Source organism: Ctenopharyngodon idella, chromosome 14, assembly GCF_019924925.1.
Source record: "Ctenopharyngodon idella isolate HZGC_01 chromosome 14, HZGC01, whole genome shotgun sequence".
In the NCBI taxonomy this organism is placed as follows: Eukaryota; Metazoa; Chordata; class Actinopteri; order Cypriniformes; family Xenocyprididae; genus Ctenopharyngodon; species Ctenopharyngodon idella.
The window spans coordinates 14,859,608-14,882,203 of record NC_067233.1 but is presented as its reverse complement, the minus strand read 5'-3'; the positions used below and the strand labels follow the sequence as shown (position 1 = coordinate 14,882,203).

At 38.3% G+C, this 22,596-nt stretch overlaps 1 protein-coding gene across 4 annotated transcripts in view; it reads right to left on the bottom strand.

The window, feature by feature from the left end:
- The window catches only part of atp8a1 (ATPase phospholipid transporting 8A1), a 148,746-nt gene that overhangs the window by 19,600 nt on the left and 106,550 nt on the right, over positions 1–22,596 (bottom strand). For all 4 annotated transcript variants that reach the window (XM_051918399.1, XM_051918398.1, XM_051918397.1 and 1 more), the window contains 5 exons: positions 19,875–19,985; positions 11,477–11,551; positions 9,575–9,697; positions 4,066–4,144; positions 224–285 (listed from right to left, as the gene is read on the bottom strand). In XM_051918399.1, coding sequence (XP_051774359.1) covers positions 224–285; positions 4,066–4,144; positions 9,575–9,697; positions 11,477–11,551; positions 19,875–19,985 — 450 coding nt within the window. The remainder of the gene's footprint in view (positions 1–223; positions 286–4,065; positions 4,145–9,574; positions 9,698–11,476; positions 11,552–19,874; positions 19,986–22,596) is intronic.

Sequence of the window (22,596 nt, the reverse complement as noted above, 5' to 3'; positions counted from 1 at the left end):
AGAAACTTCCAAACAGTTTCTGTTTGAAGTGGAGTTTGAAATAGAAAGCTTAATTTTCATTTCAGTGCATAAGAAGTTGGCAAAAAAGGGAGTGAAAATCCTAAGTGCATCCAGACTCAGCACAGAAGGAACATTTCACAGCAGGACAACCGGGACAAAGTGTCAGGCGACGGGCAGGACACAGAAGCGCTTTGTTAGGATCTGAGGGCCCAAATGCACTTACTGTATAAACCATGTTGCCTAAGAGGAGATAGTCTGGTGTCTTTCCGTTTCCAAAGACAGTATCTATGAGGAGAATCAACAAGAAAGCTTTTAGAGTGAAGGATCACATGCTAACACACATACGTACATACACAGGTCAGTGGGACGGTGCTAGATAATACTCCATTTAGATGTTGAGCTCAAGTGGCCTCTAATGCTCACGTTTAAAGACCAGAATACCAGAAAAATACAGTTTACATAAAAAAAAACCCACCCAAAAAGGATCTATGCAAGTAGAAATGCCGTATCACTGCAAAAATGACAATTTAGACGTTTAATACACGTTTAAAACTGTATACATACACAGGATTTTTAACATTTCTGTTTTTAAACCATCTGCAGTCATGATTTTATTTTTATTAGAGGGACAAAGTTAGGTATTAAATCAAACATATTATGCCACAAATGCTTTTGATGGTGTGTTTAAGATCAGTCTAATATTGGGTAGAATCAAAGTCCCTTTCAAGGAAAGTCTGTTCACTCGGCAGTCATATTTGCGACGCCTCCTATTCAAGACCAAGACCTAGTCCTATCTATTTGAATGGGGAAATCTCAAAAACTGCTTGGCGATCTCACAATTAAATAACATTATTTCAAATCAGCAACAAAATCTGACATGAACTGTCCAATAAATGTTGTTTCTTATGCTCAGATAGCATTAAAAAAAGCTTATTTTTCAGGCTAGACGAGCCAATGCGAATGTGCAGTCCTAAGTGCGAGTCTCAGGTTTCTATGGGAACCGGAGCTTCTAACGGCAGCTGCAGTGATGCAATGATCTTTCTATATCTATAGTCTTTGGTAGAATAGAAGTTAAATATAAAAAATCTTTTTCTTTACGAGACTTTTATGCCCATTTAAGGACAGATCCATGGCCTACTGGAGCTGTGGTGCTCATGTGGGTTATGACAATTTGAATTCACGTAAATACTTCTCATTGCCACCACTTTCTCCCCATTCTCAAAGTGTAAAAAGGCCAAAAAAACTTTTATGCCAGTTTAATCTATACCAACAAGCTTGTAACGAACCCATTCTTCTCACATGACACACCTGTGCTCCAATGGTCATGTAAATAAAAGGTAATGGTGGGTGTAAAAGGAGCTGATGACAGCCATATACAGAGGTTTTAGAGAGGATCTCCCCAAATCATTGAGGATTAATAGACCGTAGAGACAAGCTTGGTTTTCTAGAGTTTTAAGGATGATAGATATTGACTTGTGCTAACTGCTTCAGCAAACATCTCCGATTATATAGTAAAGGTTGCTTAAAATCTGGGAAACCCATAAACAAAAGTGCACACAAGCCAGTGTGGTTTATTGCAGGAGTATTACTCATTCTTTGATTGTAAGTGAGAGCGGATGATCCAAAACCATCAGGACTCTGGCACAGCGAAACACAACGGACACCACATGTGGATCAGGAAGGTATGTGTGTGTGTGGTGCTGACAGTCTGTCAGTCAGAGAGAGTCTCCAGTGCTTTGTTTAAAGAGCAGGTCTGATTCTGACTGTGTGGTCCTGCAGTCAGCCAGATATTTGTGCTGACACACACACACACACACACACACACACACACACACACACACACACACAAAATCGGTTCACATACTTGACACACTCATTTATACATGCTTACACTTACGAAGACATGTAAAGACCAAGGAGCAATTTATTAAATTATACCAAAAAATTAACCAAAGAAAGAAACTTGTGTCATTACTTACTGTCAAGCTTTGAAATGACAAAATAAGCACCATTTATGTGGTCCATATGACTTGCGAGCCACAATCCAAATCTTTGAAACCATATGATAGATTTGGGTGAGGAAAATCCAAAATTTAAAGGGTTAGTTCAACCAAAAAAGTACTCATCCTCATGTCGTCCCAAACCCATAAGACCTTCGTTCATCTTCGGAATACCAATTAAGATATTTTTGATGAAATTTGAGGGTTTCTGAACCACACTTAGGCAGCAACGTCATTACACCTTTTTAGGTCCAGAAAGGTATTAAAGACTAGGGCTGGGTATTGACACAATTTTCACGATTCAATTCGATTTCTATTCACGTGCTTGTGATTCGATTACGATTACGATTTCAATTCGATTCGATTTCGATATTGATTATTTTGGATGAAGTATATCAGTTACAGTAAATGGCAAATTTTCTAAAGGGAAAAAATCTCTTAACTAATGCTGTAAACTACACATGGGAGTCAGTTGGTACTACTTTACTATAATAATGAAGGTTAAAATTAACTTATTTATATACAAACACTTAAATTACACTCAAATATGTTTTTTTTTTATATAATAAATAAAGTTTAGAATTACATAATCATATTTCTACTCCAATTCGTGTTTTTTTTTTTTTTTTTTTTTTTTTTTTTAAATCGTGGCTGTCATAACTGATTTATTCAAACATGCATTAAATATTGAAGAACATTATAATGAATATGTAATGGTGCATAGCTATATTTATCAGAATGCTGCTTTCTAGAGTTCATTTTTCTAGCTGACTAATGAGTTTATGGTCACTGAATATGTTTTTCTGAGGTAAATGTGACGTTACGTGACATTGTTTACAAGCTGTTTTATTGACGTCTTTCCGAGGTTGAAACACTGATTGAGCTATTACACAAGACATGATACGGATTTCGGTAAGTTGTACTGTATATTTGAACATACCTTCAGATGTTTATTCATGTTTATTTCGCGCTGTAACTGGTATTAAAGCGGAGGAGAGGATGTTCACATGCGCTCCGTGCTGCCGCTCCTCTTTAACTGAGGCACCAAAGCGATGTGTCATGTCACATTAAACAGCACCAAAACGGTATTTATTTTTTGAATCTCATAATAAGATGAACGTCATTTGAAATCTGAGACTTTGCTTCATATCAAAAGTAACAAAGCACAAAGATTATTGCGATTTATTGGATGGGAGGCGCGCTACATGTTCTGTTCATTCGTCAACTGAAAACATACTAGACTAATCAATTAAGATTTAAGAATCGATATCGGTTCGTAAAAATGAGAATTGATTAAAATCGAGAAATCGATATTGTATACCCAGCCCTATTAAAGACATTGTTAAAATAGTCCAGGTGACTACAGTGGTTCAACCTTAATGTTATGAAGCGACGAGAATACTTTTTGTGCGCAAAAAAAAAAAAAAAAAAAAAAAAAAGACTAACAATTTGAACTCGTCATACGCAGTTGATGTAGTGAACGCAGTGCAGGCTTCCGTGTTTACGCCCGAACGCCTGCTATTGACTAAAAATAGCATCATCAGTCCTAGCTCTCCATTGCACCTTCATGAGAGAAATGGTGATTTGCGAGCCATTCTGTTGAGTTGAATCTTTAAACGGTGAAAAATTAGTTGATCACTCACAAAACCTATGAATCTCCATGATTTGTTCATAAACTAGACTGATCTAGTTCTCAAGTTTAACACACATCCTTTTTTGAAGCTTAATGGCCCCAGCCCTCATTCATTTTCATTACTGTATATTAAAAAGTAATCAGAATATGTTTCAAAACCTCTGCTTTTGGGTTTTATGGAAGAAAATCAGACAGGATAGGAAAGACATAAGTAAATTATGACAGAACTTTAACTTTTGCATGAACTATTGCTTTAAATGAGTATGTGGATATGGAGGAAGAGTGTGTGTATAGGAGCGAATGATCTTGAGATATTCATGGTGGCCAAGGAGAAGTAATTAAGCTGAAGCGAGAGCAGGCCAGTCTTTCACTATGACACCCACTGACCTCAAAAAACAAAACTAAAAGTAGTGTGAGAGTGTGTGTGCTTACCATGCTGGAAGGCCTTGAGGGGGAACCAGAAGAGGATGACTGAGTGAAACAGGCCGTTCAGACAATGAGCCCAGAAGACCTGCAGGAGAGTGGAGGAGGGGAGGAGGGAAAAAAGAGAGAGGGTAGAGAGGCATGAGAAAGATGATGGCCATCCTAACCCTGCCAGTGACCCCTGACCCCAGGCCTTTGTGCGCTCTCAGCGCTAGGCTAAGTGGAAGGTTTGTCAGGCCTCCCTGCTCAATGGACACCCCGCTGACAGACACTTTGTATATCCTGTGAGTGTGGAGAGACCAAGAAAGAGGGAGAGGAAGGCACGCCAACTATATGAGAGATGTCAGTAAGGGGTGTTTTTCCGCCATCCCTTCTTTTTCCCTGCAGTTAGTTGCCTCATTGAATTTCCCCAATCGTTCCTTTGTGAGTTACGAAAAAACCCTAAATCCTTCATGGATACTTTTAGTACAAACACAGACAAGTTTAAGAAATTAAGATGTATGAGTCTGTCGCTACAGTGCATGGTTATTTGGGAGCATGGAAAAACTATCGCTTACTCAGGTACGACATGAAGTCTTTGAGTGTCCGCGTCTGTATACATGGGCGTGTGGACTTTGGATGTGCCATTTAAACAAATATCCTCCTCCAAAACCGCCTTGTTTTGAATTTACATTATGCACGGACGTGGCCAATCAAAACACTAATGGGCGATGTAGCATGAAACAGCCGTGAAATGAAATCAGGCTCGTCACAGGTCTAGTTTCCAAACCCTGTTTTTTCCCCCCAGTGTTGCTCTTTTCACCTCTGCAAAGTCTAAGATCGTTCACTGCCCAGAGACATAAAAGATTATTACCATATTTAAGTAAAACAGCATAATATTTGTTACACAGTCAATGGTTTTAAAGGTCAATTTAATTTCAAAATGAATTCACAAAAAAAAAAAATATGGGAACATTTACATGCCACTAAAACATCGAATATCACACACACTTCCATTCAAAAGTTTAGGATCTGTAAATCTCTTATGCTTACTAAGGGCCCGTCCACATGGAGATGAGTTTAGCTGTATACGCATAACTTTTGTATCGTATAGGCGTTTCATCCAGACGGATCCGGCGTTTTCAGAAGGTGAAACCGATATTTTTTGAAACCGGGTCCCAGAGTGGATAAATCTGAAAACGACGCCCTTGCCTTTTCGTGTGTACAGCCAATCCGTATATTTTGTGAAACGATGATGTCATCACCCCACGTGTCGACCCTTGTCAGACACGCTAACAGCACAGCAGCAACAACAACAACAACAACAACAACAACAACAACAACAACAACAACAACAACAACAACAACAACAACAACAACAACAACAACAACAACAACAACAACAACAACAACAACAACAACAACAACAACAACAGCGGACTCTAGATGCTTGTGTTCGTGCTGCAGAAGCTACTGAGCTAAAATAAAACATTATTTCTAAGCTTTACTAAGGTTTGTATACTGTGCGCAAGGTTTATGCGCATGTTCCAAGTCTTATTCTCCATTTTTAGTGTATCCATGTGGCAGAATTACAGTCCCCCATACTGATCTGGCATCGTTTTGAGTCGGTTTCAGTGGTTTCGTGTGTACGCAGATATTTCTTGAGACGAGAAAAAAAAAAGATTGGATAGGGAAAGCTCTGGCTTCAGTGTGGATGTAGCCTAAGACTGCGTTTATTTGATCAAAAGCAGTAATACTGCGAAATTTTACAATTTAAAATAATTCTTATAATGGCAAAGCTGAATTTTCAGCAGTCATTATTCCAGTCTTGTTACTAAGTGGTGGTAACCCTAAGCCTAGCAGAAAAGGCCAGCTCTGATCCTGAATTTCAAAATCTGTATGTTAACACATTCAGTTTCTTTGAGCTAACACCACTGTCACAAGTTTTTCCAAACCCAACAGTGTGGCGGCCATGAAAACTCTTGAGGGGGATGGGATGAAATGAGAGAAAAGGGAGAGAGTGAGGGAAAAAAGAGGAATACCCTGAGATTGTCTTGTTCTGTGTTGTTTCACAGAGGCCCCGTACGACCTCTTGGCCTCCATGCCCTGACCCTCTCACCTCCGCTATCGGCAAAGCAAAACAAAGCTCAGGGCTCCGGCTTTCAGACAGTCGGCTCATCCTACACCCACAAAACCCACCACAGAAGGGCACTGTGGCACACCCCTCCTATTCTTTGGAATTAGTGGTGTTTGCCAAGGTCATACTTAAGTTTCGGGTTTGTTCAAATCCATAAATTTGCATCACCTCTCCTGAACTATACAAACATTAATCCAGTGACTGGACATGAGATTTTCACATAGTAGGCAATAAAACAATCAATGCGCACACACAAATTCTTAATATGCTGTTACATTAGTAAAATTTCAGCAACATTTTCAGGCAAAAAAAGTCAATTGTCAACAGTGTCGTTATGTATGAAACACAGCTCACACAGAGCAGCTTTGTCAACACGGCCGAATTCTCATAAACCACTTGTTGCAAAATCTGCGCAGAGAAAATCCAGGTTGTGTGGAATCCTATTGAAATGACTGGAATTTATCTGCAAATATTCGCCGAACAACAGTAAATGTGACCGCACCTTTACACTGAAAGAGGGACTTGAGGATCAAATATCAGGGGTGGGTTCTTTTGACCTACCAACCATCCAGAACATTCTAGCAACCACATCGTGCTAAAAACACTAAGCACACCTTAGCAACCACATTAAAATGCCCAGGCAACCATCCAAAACAAAACATGACCCAAGTACCATGGAACAACCTGTTTTCTCCCTCGCCCAGCACTTTACACACACAGTCCTGCAATGAATGCTAATGAAATCAATAAATGTTCATATACATTTGTCACAGGAAGGCCCCAAACTCCTCCGTTTCTAAGCAGGTTGCTAAGAATGTAGGTGCGAATGGCTGTCTCAGTCCTGCTTGAAGCAAAGTGCTGCGTTCTGTGTGACAGCTTAATTGCTTAAACTAGCATGAAAGGATAAACTTTATTTTGCGCCAACTATTGCCAGAAGCCCTAATAAGCCTTCTCCAACTATGTTGGGTTACAAATAAAGCCAGACGGGGACTGAATCAAAGAGTGAAAGAGGCAGGAGGAGGTAGGGATGGAGAATGCAGTGAGTGCAATAACAGCCATCCTGGGGTCTACAAGGGGCTTTGCTGTTATTAGGGAGACTTTAGTAATTACAAGTGAAAAGGGACACTGTGTGTAAAGACCCATATATTTCACACCCTTTGTTCCTCCCCAAACAATTTCACTCAGAGACTTGCCACGTTGTTGCAGCCATGATTTGGCTCATACATGTAATGCTATATATAGAAACCTAAATATAATTTTCATTTACATAATAATATAAAATTTATTTACAACTCTAATTATTTCAGTAGGATTTGTACACAAATATTTTTAGACTGGTTTTGTGAACCGGTTCAAACTATTCATTAAAAATCTGACAAAACAAAAAACAAAAACGATTGGTTCACAAATCAAAAATCGTTATTACACAGATGATCCCATCATTTTCTCCTAAACATCTACTAACTCTGCCTTTGCTTCTTTTTTTTTTTTTTTTTTCAAGAAAATCACTTATTCTCACTATTCCATTATAGAGAAAATAAAAGAATGTAGTCTAGTATGATATATACAATTAAACAACAACCAAGCAACCATACAGAACATCATAAATCGGTTCAACAGACTCATAAAAAAAAAAAAAAAAAAAAAAAAAAATCGGATTCAAAAGAAGCTTCCACAGATGATTCCATTACTTTCCTCTAAATGTCCACGTCCACTAACTCCCTTTGCTTCTTTTTTTTCCAGGCACATCCCTTGGTTCTCATTATTCCATTATAGAGAAAATAACAAAGAAGTCTATTATGATATATCCAATTATATAATATATACAATTCACTTTTTTCACACAGATCCTGTTCTGTTACTGATGATTCTACTTTATTTCTCTATTTCCAGGCTTAATTTTATTGTATATTATAGTCTTTCACATTAAAGTTTTTTTTTCCCATTGAACAATTAAAGTAAGAATTATGGTGTTTGTGTTACAAATGGCCAGTAAATCTGTCTCTCCCTCCTGACCCCAGGGGTTGTGTTGTGTGTAATCCGTGTCAGTGTGGTGGTAAATGGGTCTCCACGCCTGTAGAGCAGGGCTGTGAGGTGACACCAGTGCAGACACGCCAGGGCTGGAGACCAGACAGCTTTATTAACACAGAGAGACGGAAAGCCAGCAGTCACAGACACCTACAGAGGATGGAAATATACTTGTCCTATATAGAAAGGCATCTGAAAGCAAGGAAGAATGTTGAAGGATTTGCACAAAGAACCTCTATTATAATTTTACAAGGACACATCTAACATCTAAAATGGATGAATGTCTTTAAGATTAAGGAAGACTTCATTATAACTTTTATTAAATTAAATAATGCTCTACAGATCCAGTAAATGTACATCAAAAGTAGAAATGTCATAGAACTTTGACTCATTTATTTTCATATACACTCACACATTATAAAGTCTGAGTTCACAATTTTCAAAGAAAAAAACGTCACGGTTCGATACGAGTTCAGTACATTTACATGTTTGGTACAATTAGCGTACTTTCCGTGAAGCTTGTGGAGCGCGTAACAAAAAATGAATTGAAACGCGGCGTATAGGCTACTAGCAAGCTCTTGCATGCCATCTGAAGTCTTGTTTTGGGGTGGTGCATAGATCATCTCTTCTTCTGCTCTTTTTCCTGTTGTGGTGGTTAGCAACAGCGTTGCATTACCATGCGCACCCCCTTCTGGATTGGAGTGTGGATCTCCTTTGACCGTAAACTGTAAACACCGAACAGTGACGTACGTACCGTGACGTTCGAGACGAACACATGTACCAGTACACCCCTAGCGCCTTCATATGAAAACATATTAGATACTGTAAAACATTTGTATAAGGTGGTTCTGTAATTCGTGGCTTGAAAGAGTTTATAGCCATCTAAAAGGGGAGATGAACACTCAAAGACATCTCAGATAAGCAGAAAGTCTGACAGAGAGGGAGAGTTTAATGGACGGATAAACCAACAAGGTCCTGCTGTTGACTTGCTTTTTTTTTTTTTTTATGGTGTGGAGAGTCGTAACAGGATCTGTTTGTTCAGTGGGGTTTTTAGCCTGGGTGCCAAACTGTTCACCAAACACAGGTTAACAAAGTGTACACAGCGTGACCTCTCTACAGGATCATCATCATCATCATCATCAATGGAAATTCACTAAATCACTTGTTTATTATTTATACATTTATTTACAAGAGATTAATTACCTCATGCTTTACGTTTTAAGAATCTTTAATACATTAGAATTATAAATATGTGTATCTAGTATTTACATCATACTCAAATCAATGCACCGTTCACCTCTTCAGCACAAACACTGATGGAGATTCAGCTAAACTTAGATTTATACGGAATGCTTTTTGCTTGAGTGTATTTACCTTGGTGTTGAAGCCCATTGCGTTCTGGGAGGTTTTATAGAGTTCGGGGTATTTGAGCATGTTCTCTTTCCTGCAGGAGCGCTCGAAGATGCCCAGAGTCAGAGGAGGCAAAGCCGTGAAGATCTGATAAATACACAATCACATAAAATTTAAGTCAAGATTCTAAAAGAAATACAATGAGGTCCAAAAATCACATTACAAATCTGGAAATTAAACAAATTAAACTGAACGTTTAATTATGCACATAATATAATTTGCAATGAAAATAAATTGTACTAAATTAGAAGAATGTAAAACAGAAGCACTTTCACTAGTAGTTTCAGACATTTGGGCATTTTCAAGACATTATCCTAGGATATTACTCTAAAAGTTCTCATTACAGAAATTACTTATGAAAAACTGCTTGATAAAACAAACAAATGAAAACCGAATGAATGAATGAATGAATGAATACCGAATGAATGAATGAAAACCGAATGAACAAATGAAAGCCAAATGAATGATAGAATGAATACCGAATGAACGAATGAAAGCTGAATGAATGAATGCATGAAAACCAAATGAAAGAATGAGTGAAATCTGATTGAATGATAAGCAAATGAATGAATGAAAGAAAACCGAATGAATGCATGAAAACCTAATGTATTCATGAAAACCTATATGCATGAAAACCACATGAATGAATGAAAAGTGAATAAATGAAAAGAAAATGAATTAATGAAAGAAAACCAAATAAATAAATGAATTCCGAAATATAAATAAACACCTAAAAATTCATATCAGCCTAACAGGACTATTTCCCCGCCTGAGCACCAGACATTTTCCCCTTGTCTGTCTTTTTCGTTTGCTTGCTTGGTGCAGCTCAATGAGCATGTAACTTTCTGGCATTTATCGTATTTGCGCTCCATGTGCAAAAATTATTCTGAACGAACATCTGCCACTCTGCCTGCAGCCTGTTAGCAGATCTCCTGGATGCTTTCATTTTTTCTGTGGTGCTCTAACGTTTCTGCGTGCAGCAGCTGTTGAAAGCGAGAGGGGTGGTATTATGGTCCAGAGAGGGTTGCGGGGTCAGCTGTAAGTGTCTCTCATTGGCCCAGCTGGAGCTGCCTGGCTGTGGTTGACATGGTCTGCTGGGCTTCTCCATTCAGGGGTGGTTTTGGCCTGTTGCATCCAACAGACCCCCTCTGACGTGATGGAATTCCTCCTCTCTCAGATAAAGAGAGAATGCACCGGGCCGAGTTGTTACGGGCCTCACAACGCCAATGATCCATTACATGGGGCTGATGGGAAGCAGTGTTCACATTTTGTTCTTTGTTCAGGCGTAAAGAAATAATTTCTCGGGAAAATCAGCGATTCGGGTGGCTTAGTCATTTTTCCTGCTGCGTATCTTTGATTGTTTATGCAAGATGGAAAAACGTACTCCACCCGAAGCGTTTTTTTTTCCTTCCTGTTGAAAACTTGTTAATTAACAGCATCAATTCCTATCACCAAACCCAAAGGCAGCCCAGTTCATCGGACTCCACCCAAACGGCCATGTGTGTGTATTTAAATGTGTCTGGATTCAACCTGTTCCTTTATCATCCACCGCTGACCTGTTTAACGCAGTTCTTTGGGGCATGAGCGTCTGTTGTTGCAGCACATTCAGGACATAGTTCTGCGCACGGAGGGAATATGGACTTGACAAGCGGTCATAAATAAGAGGGAGATTTTTCAGGATGGCGCTGACACGGGCCACAGTAAAGGAGCCGTCTGGGGTGCCGCGGCTAATGAGTTTCTTGCCTGAGCGCGACAGGGGAGGCGTTTTAACACATTCCCTCTCACGGTAATGAAGAGGGGAGAGTAAATCACACACCCCCACACACACACAGATGTGTGAACGCAAACACATGCATGCACTCTTACCACGTTGTACAGGCCGATGCACCAGCGTTCAAAGAGAATCTGACCGGAGAAGCCATTCACAAATGCAAACCAGATCTGAAAGACAAAAATATAACACAATGGTAAATGATCCATGTCAAAATATAAAACAAGATTTAGCATTTTACTCTACTGTGTAAAACACATTACAACACAAAAAAAGAAAATTACAAAAAATATTTTTATATAATAATTTATTTATACATTTATAAAGAAAAATACAATAAAAAATCGTTCAAAAACGAGTCTTTTAGTATATGTAATGAAATGAATTTGGTGGGAGGGGAAGGTAACTATATGCTTCCTAAGTCGTCCTAAAGGAAAAGGCAACATATTAAAAGGGCAATGACAGGCCATATGATAATCATTACTACACAAATGTGTGACTAAAAGGTAAATATATACCATCATTAATCATATATTCCCCACTTTGTGTGCGCTTAACTCTGGCTCCTAGCGGATTTTAATTTAGGTTGATCGATGGCTGTTGTTTTCTGTGGGGCCTCTCAGTGCTCGAAATTACCCGAGAGAGCGATCTCTCATGAAACCGGCAGTGGACTGACCCCATCAGTCCTTTCTACAGTCTCATACACTGGATCACTGCAAATGGTTTGTTCCAAGATCAGTCTTGCAGGATAAATAAGCCAGCTTTGCGTCACTTTTTCATATATACAGTGCGGACCAAAAGTCAGAGACCACTACTGAAAAACAATGGTACTGTGCATTTTTATAATATAATACTTTTTATTATTTTAATACTTTTAGTAATACTTAGTAAGCAAGCAAGCAAACAAACAAATGTATATATATAAAATATTTGTTTATAAATATACACATTCATATTACCCTACATATGATAAAAAGATTAATAGTCTACTATCAATAAGAACAGCTGTGAGATGACACATGCAATAACAGTTAAGCTCCTGCTATAGCAAACATACTGCTTAGGTTTTCAAAACATCTAAACATAGAGAAGCTCCACTCTCTTGTCATGCGAAGACACAAACTGCACTTAACACATCATTACTCAGCAGACAACCCTGGGCGTTAGTGTTGGAGGTAAGAAAGAGACAGAGAGAGAGACTTCAACAGTTCCCATGACTTCAGCCAGAGGGAATCATAGCGGCTCGTAAATCAGACACTCCATTTCCCACCTTGATCAACCCCCAGTGTCTCATTACACAAACAACTGATCACAAAAAATGAATTTAAGACTGTACCAAAATAATAGATCAGTGCAAAAGGACTAGATCTAACATTTTAAAGAAAAAAAGATGCAAGTTATTGGGCTTAAGGGTGGAGACCAGGGAGAAGACCACAACTGAATAGGAGAAGAGAGAAAATGTGTATCTAAACCATATGCCACGAAGATGGAGTTCATCACTTAATACCTCTATTAGTTTAACTAGTCTGGCACATAACTCTGTCACAGTCATCTAGAAACTGGAGAATGTGATAATGTCACACAGCAGCTGTTATAAAGACAGCAATTTAGAGTGGATAAAATCAGTCATAATCAAAAATCCTGTGTCCGAATGGAAAAATCAAGACACATCAGATAGGGCAAAACACAGGGTCATTGGATATCAAATTTTAATCAGACAGTTCTCCAAAAATTAAAATTACAATCTAGACTACGGTTCAAAAGTTTAGGGTCAGAAACATTTTTTAACATTTCAAAAGAAGTCTCTTATGCTTACCAAATCAGCATTTAATTAATCAAAAATAGAGGAAAAGTATTGTGAAATATTATTACAATGTAAAATAATGGTTTTCTATTTTAATATATTTTAAAATGTAATCAATTTCTGTCATGGCAAAGCTGAATATTTATCATTACTCCAGTCTTTAGTGTCACATGATCCTTCAGAAATCATTCTAATATGCTGATTTGGTGCTTGAGAAAACTGTTGAAAACAGTTGTGCTGCTTAATATTTTTTCTAGAAAACCAAACATGATTTTTCTTTTTTTTTTTTTTTTTTCTCAGGATTTTTTCATGAATAGAAGGTAGGGATGATTTTCTTTTTTACTGAAACAGAAATGAAACTTTTCATTTAGCTGAAAACAAACAGAAAATAAAGTTTTGGTAAATACATTTGGATAACTAGTAATTACTGTTCAGGGTGTTGTATAATCGTGCACAGGATTCTTTCATGAAGAGAATTTTTGTAACAATGTAAAAGTCTTGTTTTTGAACAATTTCATGCATCCTTGCTGAATAAAGCAAAGGAAACAACTTACTTACCAAAAAAAAAAAAACAACTTACTGACCCCATAATTTAAATGGTGGTGTGTATGACTTTCCATCCGTAGACCACAAAAGTAGACGTTTGACAATATGTCAAGCTTCAAAACTGACAGCACCATTTAAATGACATAGCCATAGCCAATTCAAAATTTGAGTCTCATGACATCTTTACATTATCAACAGATTGAAATTTAAGTTTAAGTTAAATTCCTGCCGTCGCAAAGATTATTAGTGAACAACTACATAATTCTTCCAAACAAATCTTTCATACACCGTCAGAAGGCTTAGAAAATAGTGCCATATGGAGTCATATGGAGTACCGGTAATTTTATAAAACTTTTATTGTGCTCCATCACATTTTTGGATCTGTAAAGCCTCTGGTCATCATTCAGTTTCCTTGTATGAAAAAGAAGTCTGAACATACTATCAAACATCTCTTTTTGTGGTCTACGGAAAAAAGAAAAACATGCAGGTTTGGAATGACATAATGGTGAGTAAATGATGAAAAAATTTCCCATTTAAATGAATAAGAAATACTCCAGTCACAGCTCAGATCTTGAGAAGCACTATTCAACTTTTGCTTGTGAGCTTCTCACTTTCCTGTATTTTGGACCATAGTCATTGTGAAAATATCTGTGTGGACCAACCAACCTTCAGTATGTGTGTGTGAGAGGCTCGACTGTTGAGCAGACCCCAGGATTACTGTGCAGTGCCACGGCCAGGCAGACATTTCCTCGCTTCATTTAACTCCATTATGAAAGCGTGAATTGCTACAAATTTTTTGGGTTTTGACAGAACCCCCTACGACTGCAGCCCCCGCCGGTCCTCACACACACAGCACACCCACTAGCCCCTCATCTAATAGAGCGAGCCAATGCGTGAAAATGTTCCCAAAACAAATGTCTGTCACCCCTCCCCTCCGGCCGCATCGTAGAGAAAGAAAGAGAGAGGAAGAGAGGAGGACCGGCCGCACTCCCCCGATGCGTCCCCCCCCAACGTCCACGCCCACCCGTTCCAACTCCCATTTTCCTTTCCATCAGGTGCATTCTACCGTGATATTGTTTTTAAAAGAGATTTGCTGCTTCTGAAATCCTTTCGCACACAGTAACATGAATAAATTACCAATATCACATCACGCGTTATGTTGTTTTCCTCCTCGCAAGCAAATTCTGCACTTGAGAAATCCCTCACATACACGAATTGATCAAAAGCCACACACGAAACACCAGTTTCATGGCCAACGGCATGCTGGTAGTCAAACAGGTGGGTCAGAGAGCTGAATTAATGAGAGTCTGCTTCATTGAGGGGCTATGGGCTGCAGGATATTGTTGTGCTAAGTCAAAATAAAGCCTCTATTCATGAGCAGCAGTACATGCATATGAGAGAGCGTTTTGGCCTGGTCCTCTGGGTCCTGTGAGTGCCCCTCTCTCCCGCTTCCTTCAATGAGAAGGATTCATTGATTTGCTCATTAGGGATCGAGGACATAGTGTGGAGGGCTCTCTCTTTCTTCTCCTCCTCTGGCTCATTCAGAGCGGTTTGGCGTGGAGGTGTGACTGCCTTCTACCCTCCGCTGCACAATCTGAAAAAGCATGGTGTGTGTGTGAGAGAGCAGGATTGTGTGTCCCCATGAGACTCGTCCAGAGGGGCTCTTGCCGTATTTTTCAGGGAATTTTGAAATCAGTGATTCCACCCCCGTCCTCTGTACAAGGTTGGGCGGGAAGGACCCAAAGGGAAAAGACAATAAGACAGCACCTCTTTGCTTCTTTACCATGTGTCTACTCGAAAATCCAGCTAAAACTAGCTTAGCTGTGCTCTGGAACATGGCAGCTGGTCCAGCGAATCTAGCTGACCTTGGATCAGCAATAAAAAAAAACCAGTTTGACCACTTTAATCTGGTATTAGTTCATTTTTCCAGTGGGATGCTTGATCAAGATGGCCTGGTATCTCAGGCTACAAACCACCACCAATTATTTATAACAAAACTTCATAAAATATAAAAGGCAGCTACATATTTTCAAGCAGAAAACACAATTTAAAGTGTGCAAGAAAAATATAAAAAGGGATATTATAAAAGAGAACAAAACCAAAAATCTTTATATTGCCATTGTTCTGAAGCAAATTATTAAATAATTATTTGGAAAACATTTATATCATGTTATATATACTTAAAGTTTAAGATATTTGTTTTTAAAAAGTGAGGGCTGTCATTAGAATAAAATAAATCACAAACTCACGATTTCTGTCTTTTAAAAGTCTGTTAAAAGCAGAATGAAATGGCAATATCAAATTCAATGAATGTGCAAAAATATATACATATTAAGGGCACACGTTAACTTTGACAGCCCTGAGTATAGACCTTATGCACCAGAGAAACAAGCGTGAAGCCATCTTTAAAATTCTGTGTTTGGGCATTGCTGTTGAAGAGTAATTAGCTAGTGAAGTGGATTTACTTATTGCAGAGTTATCAAAAGTTATTATGAACATTGTAATGTTTGAAGCGGATGACATAACAAATGTCAATAGACCGGGAAGATTTTAAAATGAGATGCTCATTCATAAATCCATAAGATCTTACCTTCATGCTATGGAAATACAAACCGGAAAACAGAACAACGAGCGCAGAGCTGAAAAGGGACGAGGCTACATAAGGTTTATACACTGAGCAATTTTTCTTGATGTACCACTAATCAAAAAGCTTGCGGTCAGTATTATTATTATTATTTTTTTCAATTTTAATTAATACTTTTATTGAGCATGGATGCATTCTATGAAAGTGACAGTAAAGACATTTAGAATGTTACAAAACTTTTTTTCAAATAAATGTTGTTCTCTTAAACTTTCTATTCAAAGAATCCTTAAAGTATCACGTTTTCCACAAAAATATTAAGGAGAACAACTGTTTTCAACATTAAGAAGAACGCCAAGTCAGCATATTAGAATGATTTCTAAAGTATCATGTAAAACTGAAATCTGGAGTAATGGCTGCTGACAATACTAACCCAAAACTTTTGAACAGTAGTGTAAAACTCAAAAAATCTCCAGAAAACCTAAGAAATGCGGGAAAGACAATAAGAACGGCCAATTGAATTGCAAGTGTGAGTGACAGAAGAATGGAAAGAACCAGCTGGGTGTTTTATAATGATGGCACCAGTGAGACTGCCTCCTCTCTCAGGCCTGCAGTCTTTCTCTAAGCCTGCTGCTCTGCCTGAATGAGGCTCTTGTAATTACCTCAGAAATGCTACTTGTCCATCAGCCCTGCCGGTGCCTGCTGAAGAGCTGTCAATCAAGCTCTCAAGAGCCCAGCAGGATAATGACAGCAAGCACAGCAATTTGGTTGTAAGAGGGGCTTTTTGCATGTCTCAAAGCAGCAAATCCAACTAAGTTTCTGATTTTTTTTTTTTTTTTTTTTTCCCCGGTTAATTTTTGCTCATGTTGAAAGAATGCAAGACCACAAACCAGGGACTAAACAAACCAGCATGACAAATGTTTAAATTAACCCAAACTTATTTGTCTGACAATGTAAGGAAGATCATGTGTGCTATGGTGTGGTTACATCTGGAAAAAAACTTCTATCTGGAATAATACAAACCATTCTAGTGCTCTGTTTCAAAACCTAGTGAGCTGCCCTGTAGTCTACTGCCTACAAAGATAGCTCCCTTCTTAGAAAGAATACTAACTAAAATAAAACCAAGTAACTGATTTGAACTGACTGAAGACTATTCATTGGCAGCAACTCTGCGCACCACCTACATACACTACTGTTCAAAAGTTTGGGGTCTGAAAAAATGTTTTTGAAAAATGTCTCTTAGGCTAATCAAGGGTGAATTTATTTGATCAAAAATAGTCAAAACAGTACTATTTTGAAATAAATGCAGTCTTCAGTGTAATGATTATTAAGAAATCATTCTAAATATGCTGATTTGGTGCTTAAGAAATGTTGTATTTTATTTCTTGACCAAAATAAGGACATCTTAAAAGTAAGAACAAAATCTTTGTGCCAGAAATGCAGCTATGATGCCTTGAAAAGACGTCTTGGTCATCTAAATATGCTGAGCCTCTATTTGTTTTGAATTCAGCGGATAGGCAACACCTTGATAAAGTACTACAGCATTTTGGATGACTAAAAAAAGATAAGATGCGCACAAATAACCAAACGTTCAGAAGGCTAAAATGGCCACTAACATCCTTATTTCACTTCCTTGACGTTAAAATCTGGAAAAATTAGATGAAGAAAAGCCTACACGGACTCAAAGGTAAACCTATTAGGACGACAAATGTATCCCTTTAACCGACCCTTGGGAAGCAAGTGTCTTGAATGTCAGGCCCTTACAAACCGAGGTGTTTTTGGTGTGAGGCAAGGAAACAGTAAAGTTTTGGCCTATTATATTTGAAAAGCCCCTTATGGAGAGGGGGAGTGCATTTTCTGCTCATAACAAAAGATGGGTTGAGGAGGAGATACATTCACCTCCAGGAGCAGGGTGCTTTTCAGTTCTCTTGGAGATTCAAAAGCAGAGCTTAAAGAGAAAAGGACAAAAAGGAAAAGTGGCTAGAAGTATTCGAAGGGTGTGTTCGAGTAAGGCCGTTTACTGGACCTAGTTGTTCCTGTGCCACCTCTTATGCAAATTAAGAAAAAAGAGAAGGAAGGAGATGCTTGTTTCTTGATTGATGAGAAAGTGTGAAATGCGATCACAGTCAGAAATGTTTGTGTTCAAGGGGAGCTTTCATTGTGGAACAAAATACACCAACCCCACGGCAAAACCCAGAAGAAAAGTACATGAAAGCCACTCCGCATGACTTGTAACGAAAATGTTTAAAATATCATATTCATTGAGCGATAATTGCTTACAGCTACAGGGCTCCAAGATTCCCACAGATTTAATCCACTGAGTTTTAAAATGAAGGCAAAGAATCATCATGACTTCACTACATTTGTGAACAAAGACCACAGCAGCTTCCCACATCTAAACAGCATAGACGCGTGTAAACAGGAAAAAGCCATGAAATGGGCCGAACTGCCTCACAAACCCTACCATGCTGTATCATTCAGTGAGGGCAGAAGAAAACAATGGTCATCTGATTCATCTCCTCATTCTTGTTCTCACAATCTACAGCAGCACTGGATGCCAACAGAGAGAAATCTAAGGGGCTTTTCAGAGATTTACCACAGCACATAAAACAAAATCAAGATGAAGGGAAAAGGGTCTACGGGTCAAGTGGCACACAAGAGCAAAAGGGCCGAGGGGAAAAAAGATGGATTTTTGAAGTGCTCATGTTTCTGCTGGGATTGTAGCTCATGAATACTGGTGTTGGTCTGTTTCAAATCTTAGTGAGTTGACTACAGAGGGAACATTTTATGCAAGAATGATAAAATACGTGGATAAAGCATTAACTGCACAGCTAATGTGAATGCTTTACTCTTTACTTGGTTGCCTTAGATATTAAACAGCCTCTTGTTTTTGTCCGGAAGTGAAGAGAGAAATATGAAAATGCTCAGCAAGTTTATTCCAGCAAAATCATATTGTGCTAAATGCATACTAGCACAAGGCTAGCATGACCAAAGGTCCATTTCATGTATTTCAAAGACCTCTGACATTAAACAGAGACCTAAATGGCCTGATGTTGCTTCCAGACCGTTAGTCTACTACTATCTCTTCTTTCAGCTTGAGGAAACCTAAAGCTTGTCCTCAAGGTGTAATGTCTCCTAAACCAAGTGTGTTGCAGATCAAAACGGCCAAACGCGCCTCATGATAAAGCTGGTGCTGATAGCAGCCCTTTAACTTGTCAGGTCAGGTCTCTGAACCGGCTATCAGCACCAGGCCTGGAAACTGTCAAATACCATCACAGATGGATGGCCTGTGGGCTTCACATCGACAGACCCCGCATTCCTACAGCAAGACGGAGACTCTCCACTACCGACATGCATGCAATGCTAGTTAATTTAATCAAGGAGTGGTTATTCAATCTTCTTGAAAAAATACATTAATGGTTAATGGAATAACAGGCTTGGTGCTTAGTCATCCATTTTGTTTGGTTCATGAGTTTGAAACAACATGAGAGAGAAGTAGACAACAATTTTCATTTTTGGGTGAAAATCAACAATTTTATATTGTGTGAAGAGACCTTCTTACCTCAATAATGTACAGCACAATGTTTTTGTAGAAGCAATACAGGATGCACTTGGCAACGCGGTTGTAATTCCAAGCACCGTGAACCAGCAGAAGATTCTTCAAGTACTTGAACTGAGAGAGAGAGGGGAGGACAGAGATAAGTTCATTAAGGCCTATCGTTTACACAAGATCTGCAGTTCCCTGGCCAACAATGAAAGCGGTTTTGGATTTGAAAATAAAGAGACAATCTTATCCATGCTGGGCAACAGGAAGCCTGGAGTTGCAGGGACAAAACCAACACTCTCTCACCCATATTCCTGAGAATTCCAGCAACAATCTGTCATGTGAGACTTTGTTAGTTGTTGAAAAGCAGAGGAAGAGAGAAAAGCTTTTGCAGCTTTACAAAGAAAATACATTTTAAGTTTTTTGGGTTACTACACTAAGGCCCGGTTTCACAGACAGGGCTTAGACTAAGCCAGGATTAGGCCTTAGTTCAATTAGGGCATTTAAGTAGCTTTTATAAACGAACCCTAGAAAAATACTTTACTGGTGTGCATCTTGAGACAAAACAATAACACTGGCATATTTTAAAATATGTTAGTGCAAGCTGCTTTCAATTGAAACAGCTCAAACATGCATTTTAGTCTAGGACTAGCTTAAGCCTCGTCTGTGAAACCGGGGTTATGTATTTTATAATAACTGCCTTATATTTTAAAAAGTTTATCAGGTTGGTCAGCTGGCCAATGAGAATTATTATAAATCCGCTCATCATGAAATCTAACAAACGAATTTATATTCAAATGGTACTACTCAGAACGGAACCCAACACCCAAACTGTAGATATAAACTGCTTAAATCATCTGGATTCTGTCAGATTTACTGAATATAAAGTTTTGTTTGTGTTGCTGTCACTGTGTGTTTGACTTTCATCAAGCCAGACAGATGTCTTTTTTCAAACAGTCGATGAGTAGTTCACTCCAGTTTATAATGTTGCTTCATAAACGCTTATATTACAAAAGATTGTGTTGATAAATATATTTACAGAGCATTTCTGCTGAGTTTAGCACACTACATGCCAAAAACAGGCTCAGCACCAAAACACTATTTCACAGTACAAAGCTGCTTAGGTGGAGAAAGTGAACACTGTGTGATTATACATGCACAACAATATGCTGAAAAATCATAAAATTGTGTTTTTTTCTGGTTTTGACATCAAAATCTGTGCTTTGTTCACTAAATAAGCCCCCATAATGCTGATAAAGATGTTTACATGTAGAGCAAAATCAGGTTATTTGGGATAAATCTTTACATATTTTTTTCATTAAGCAGTTAATGAAATTAAACCAATAATAGAAAACAACTGACATGACCTTACAAGTTATAAGTTGCAAAGTGTAACGGATGCAAGCTTGTGCGTGTAAAACACTCACTATAACCTATTGCAGAAATAAATGCAATATGCAAACAGCTGAACTTGTACAGGTGCTCAAGATTAGCGGCTTACTTGACCCTCCATGACAGCGCAAACAAGTAATGTGTTATATGTAAACATGATCAAAGGCGTTATCGATGATCTAGGGATACCATGTTTTATTTCCTCAAGAGCACCCTGAATGTGACAGTGTTATAAACACCATTCCTGTAAAACAAACAGCTGGGTCACTCCTACGAAGGCAGGAACAGCAGGGTGGGATGTAAGGGGTATGGAGGGCCTTTGAGGGGCACAGGGGTTGTTTGACCTCTGTATGTGAGGAGAGCGAGTTGATGACAGACAGACTGCAGTGGAGTCTTAAATTCTGCTGATCTTTGGAGGGCCTAATGTGGGGCTGAAGCACAGGATGAAGAACAGCAGTGTTCCTGCATACTGACTTATCCATCACATAAACAATATAATCACATTTTCAAAGTGGTCCCCAAACAAAACTAAAGATCCTGGGTTTAAAACAAATTAATACAGCAGTGATGGTGCAACACCAGTAGTGTGATATTATTTATATCAAGGGCTTTTTAATCCCTGTAATTCCTAACATATGAAACATTTAGACATAATATAAGTTTGCATACATGTTTTTATTGACTATCGTATTGGATACATCAGGGTTTTTTATGGCTTATATAGGAGAACATTGAACTCACAGAAGAGGATAAAATACCATATTTTAATTCAGGGGACCAAACTAAGCAAAAATATGCAATTTGGTGCAATTTCTGTTATTAATATGGCCAAAAAATAACATGACAGCTTTCTGACAGCTTGTAACATAAATCAACTATCTTTAGAACAGTATTTCAGAATACTTATATATATATAAAATTCAGAATACTTATGCATATACTTATATGCATATAAATATCAGTTGCCAGTTGTATCAGTTGTATAGTTGTATATCCCCCAGTAATACGTCTTAAAGGGTTAGTTCACCCAAAAATGAAAATAATGTCATTTATTACTCACCCTCATGTCGTTCTACACCCTCAAGACGTTTGTTCATCTTCAGAACATAAATTAAGATATTTTTGATGAACCTGTTGGCTCAATGAGGCCACTATTGAGAGCAAAGCCACCGAACCTCTCAAGGTCCATAAAGGTACTAAAAACATATTTAAAACCGTTCATGTGAGTTCAGTGGTTCTACCTTAATATTATAAAGCGACGAGAATACTTTTTGTGCGCCAAAACAAAACAAAATAATCAATGGCCGATTTCAAAACACTGCTTCTGAGCTTTACGAATCTTTTGTTT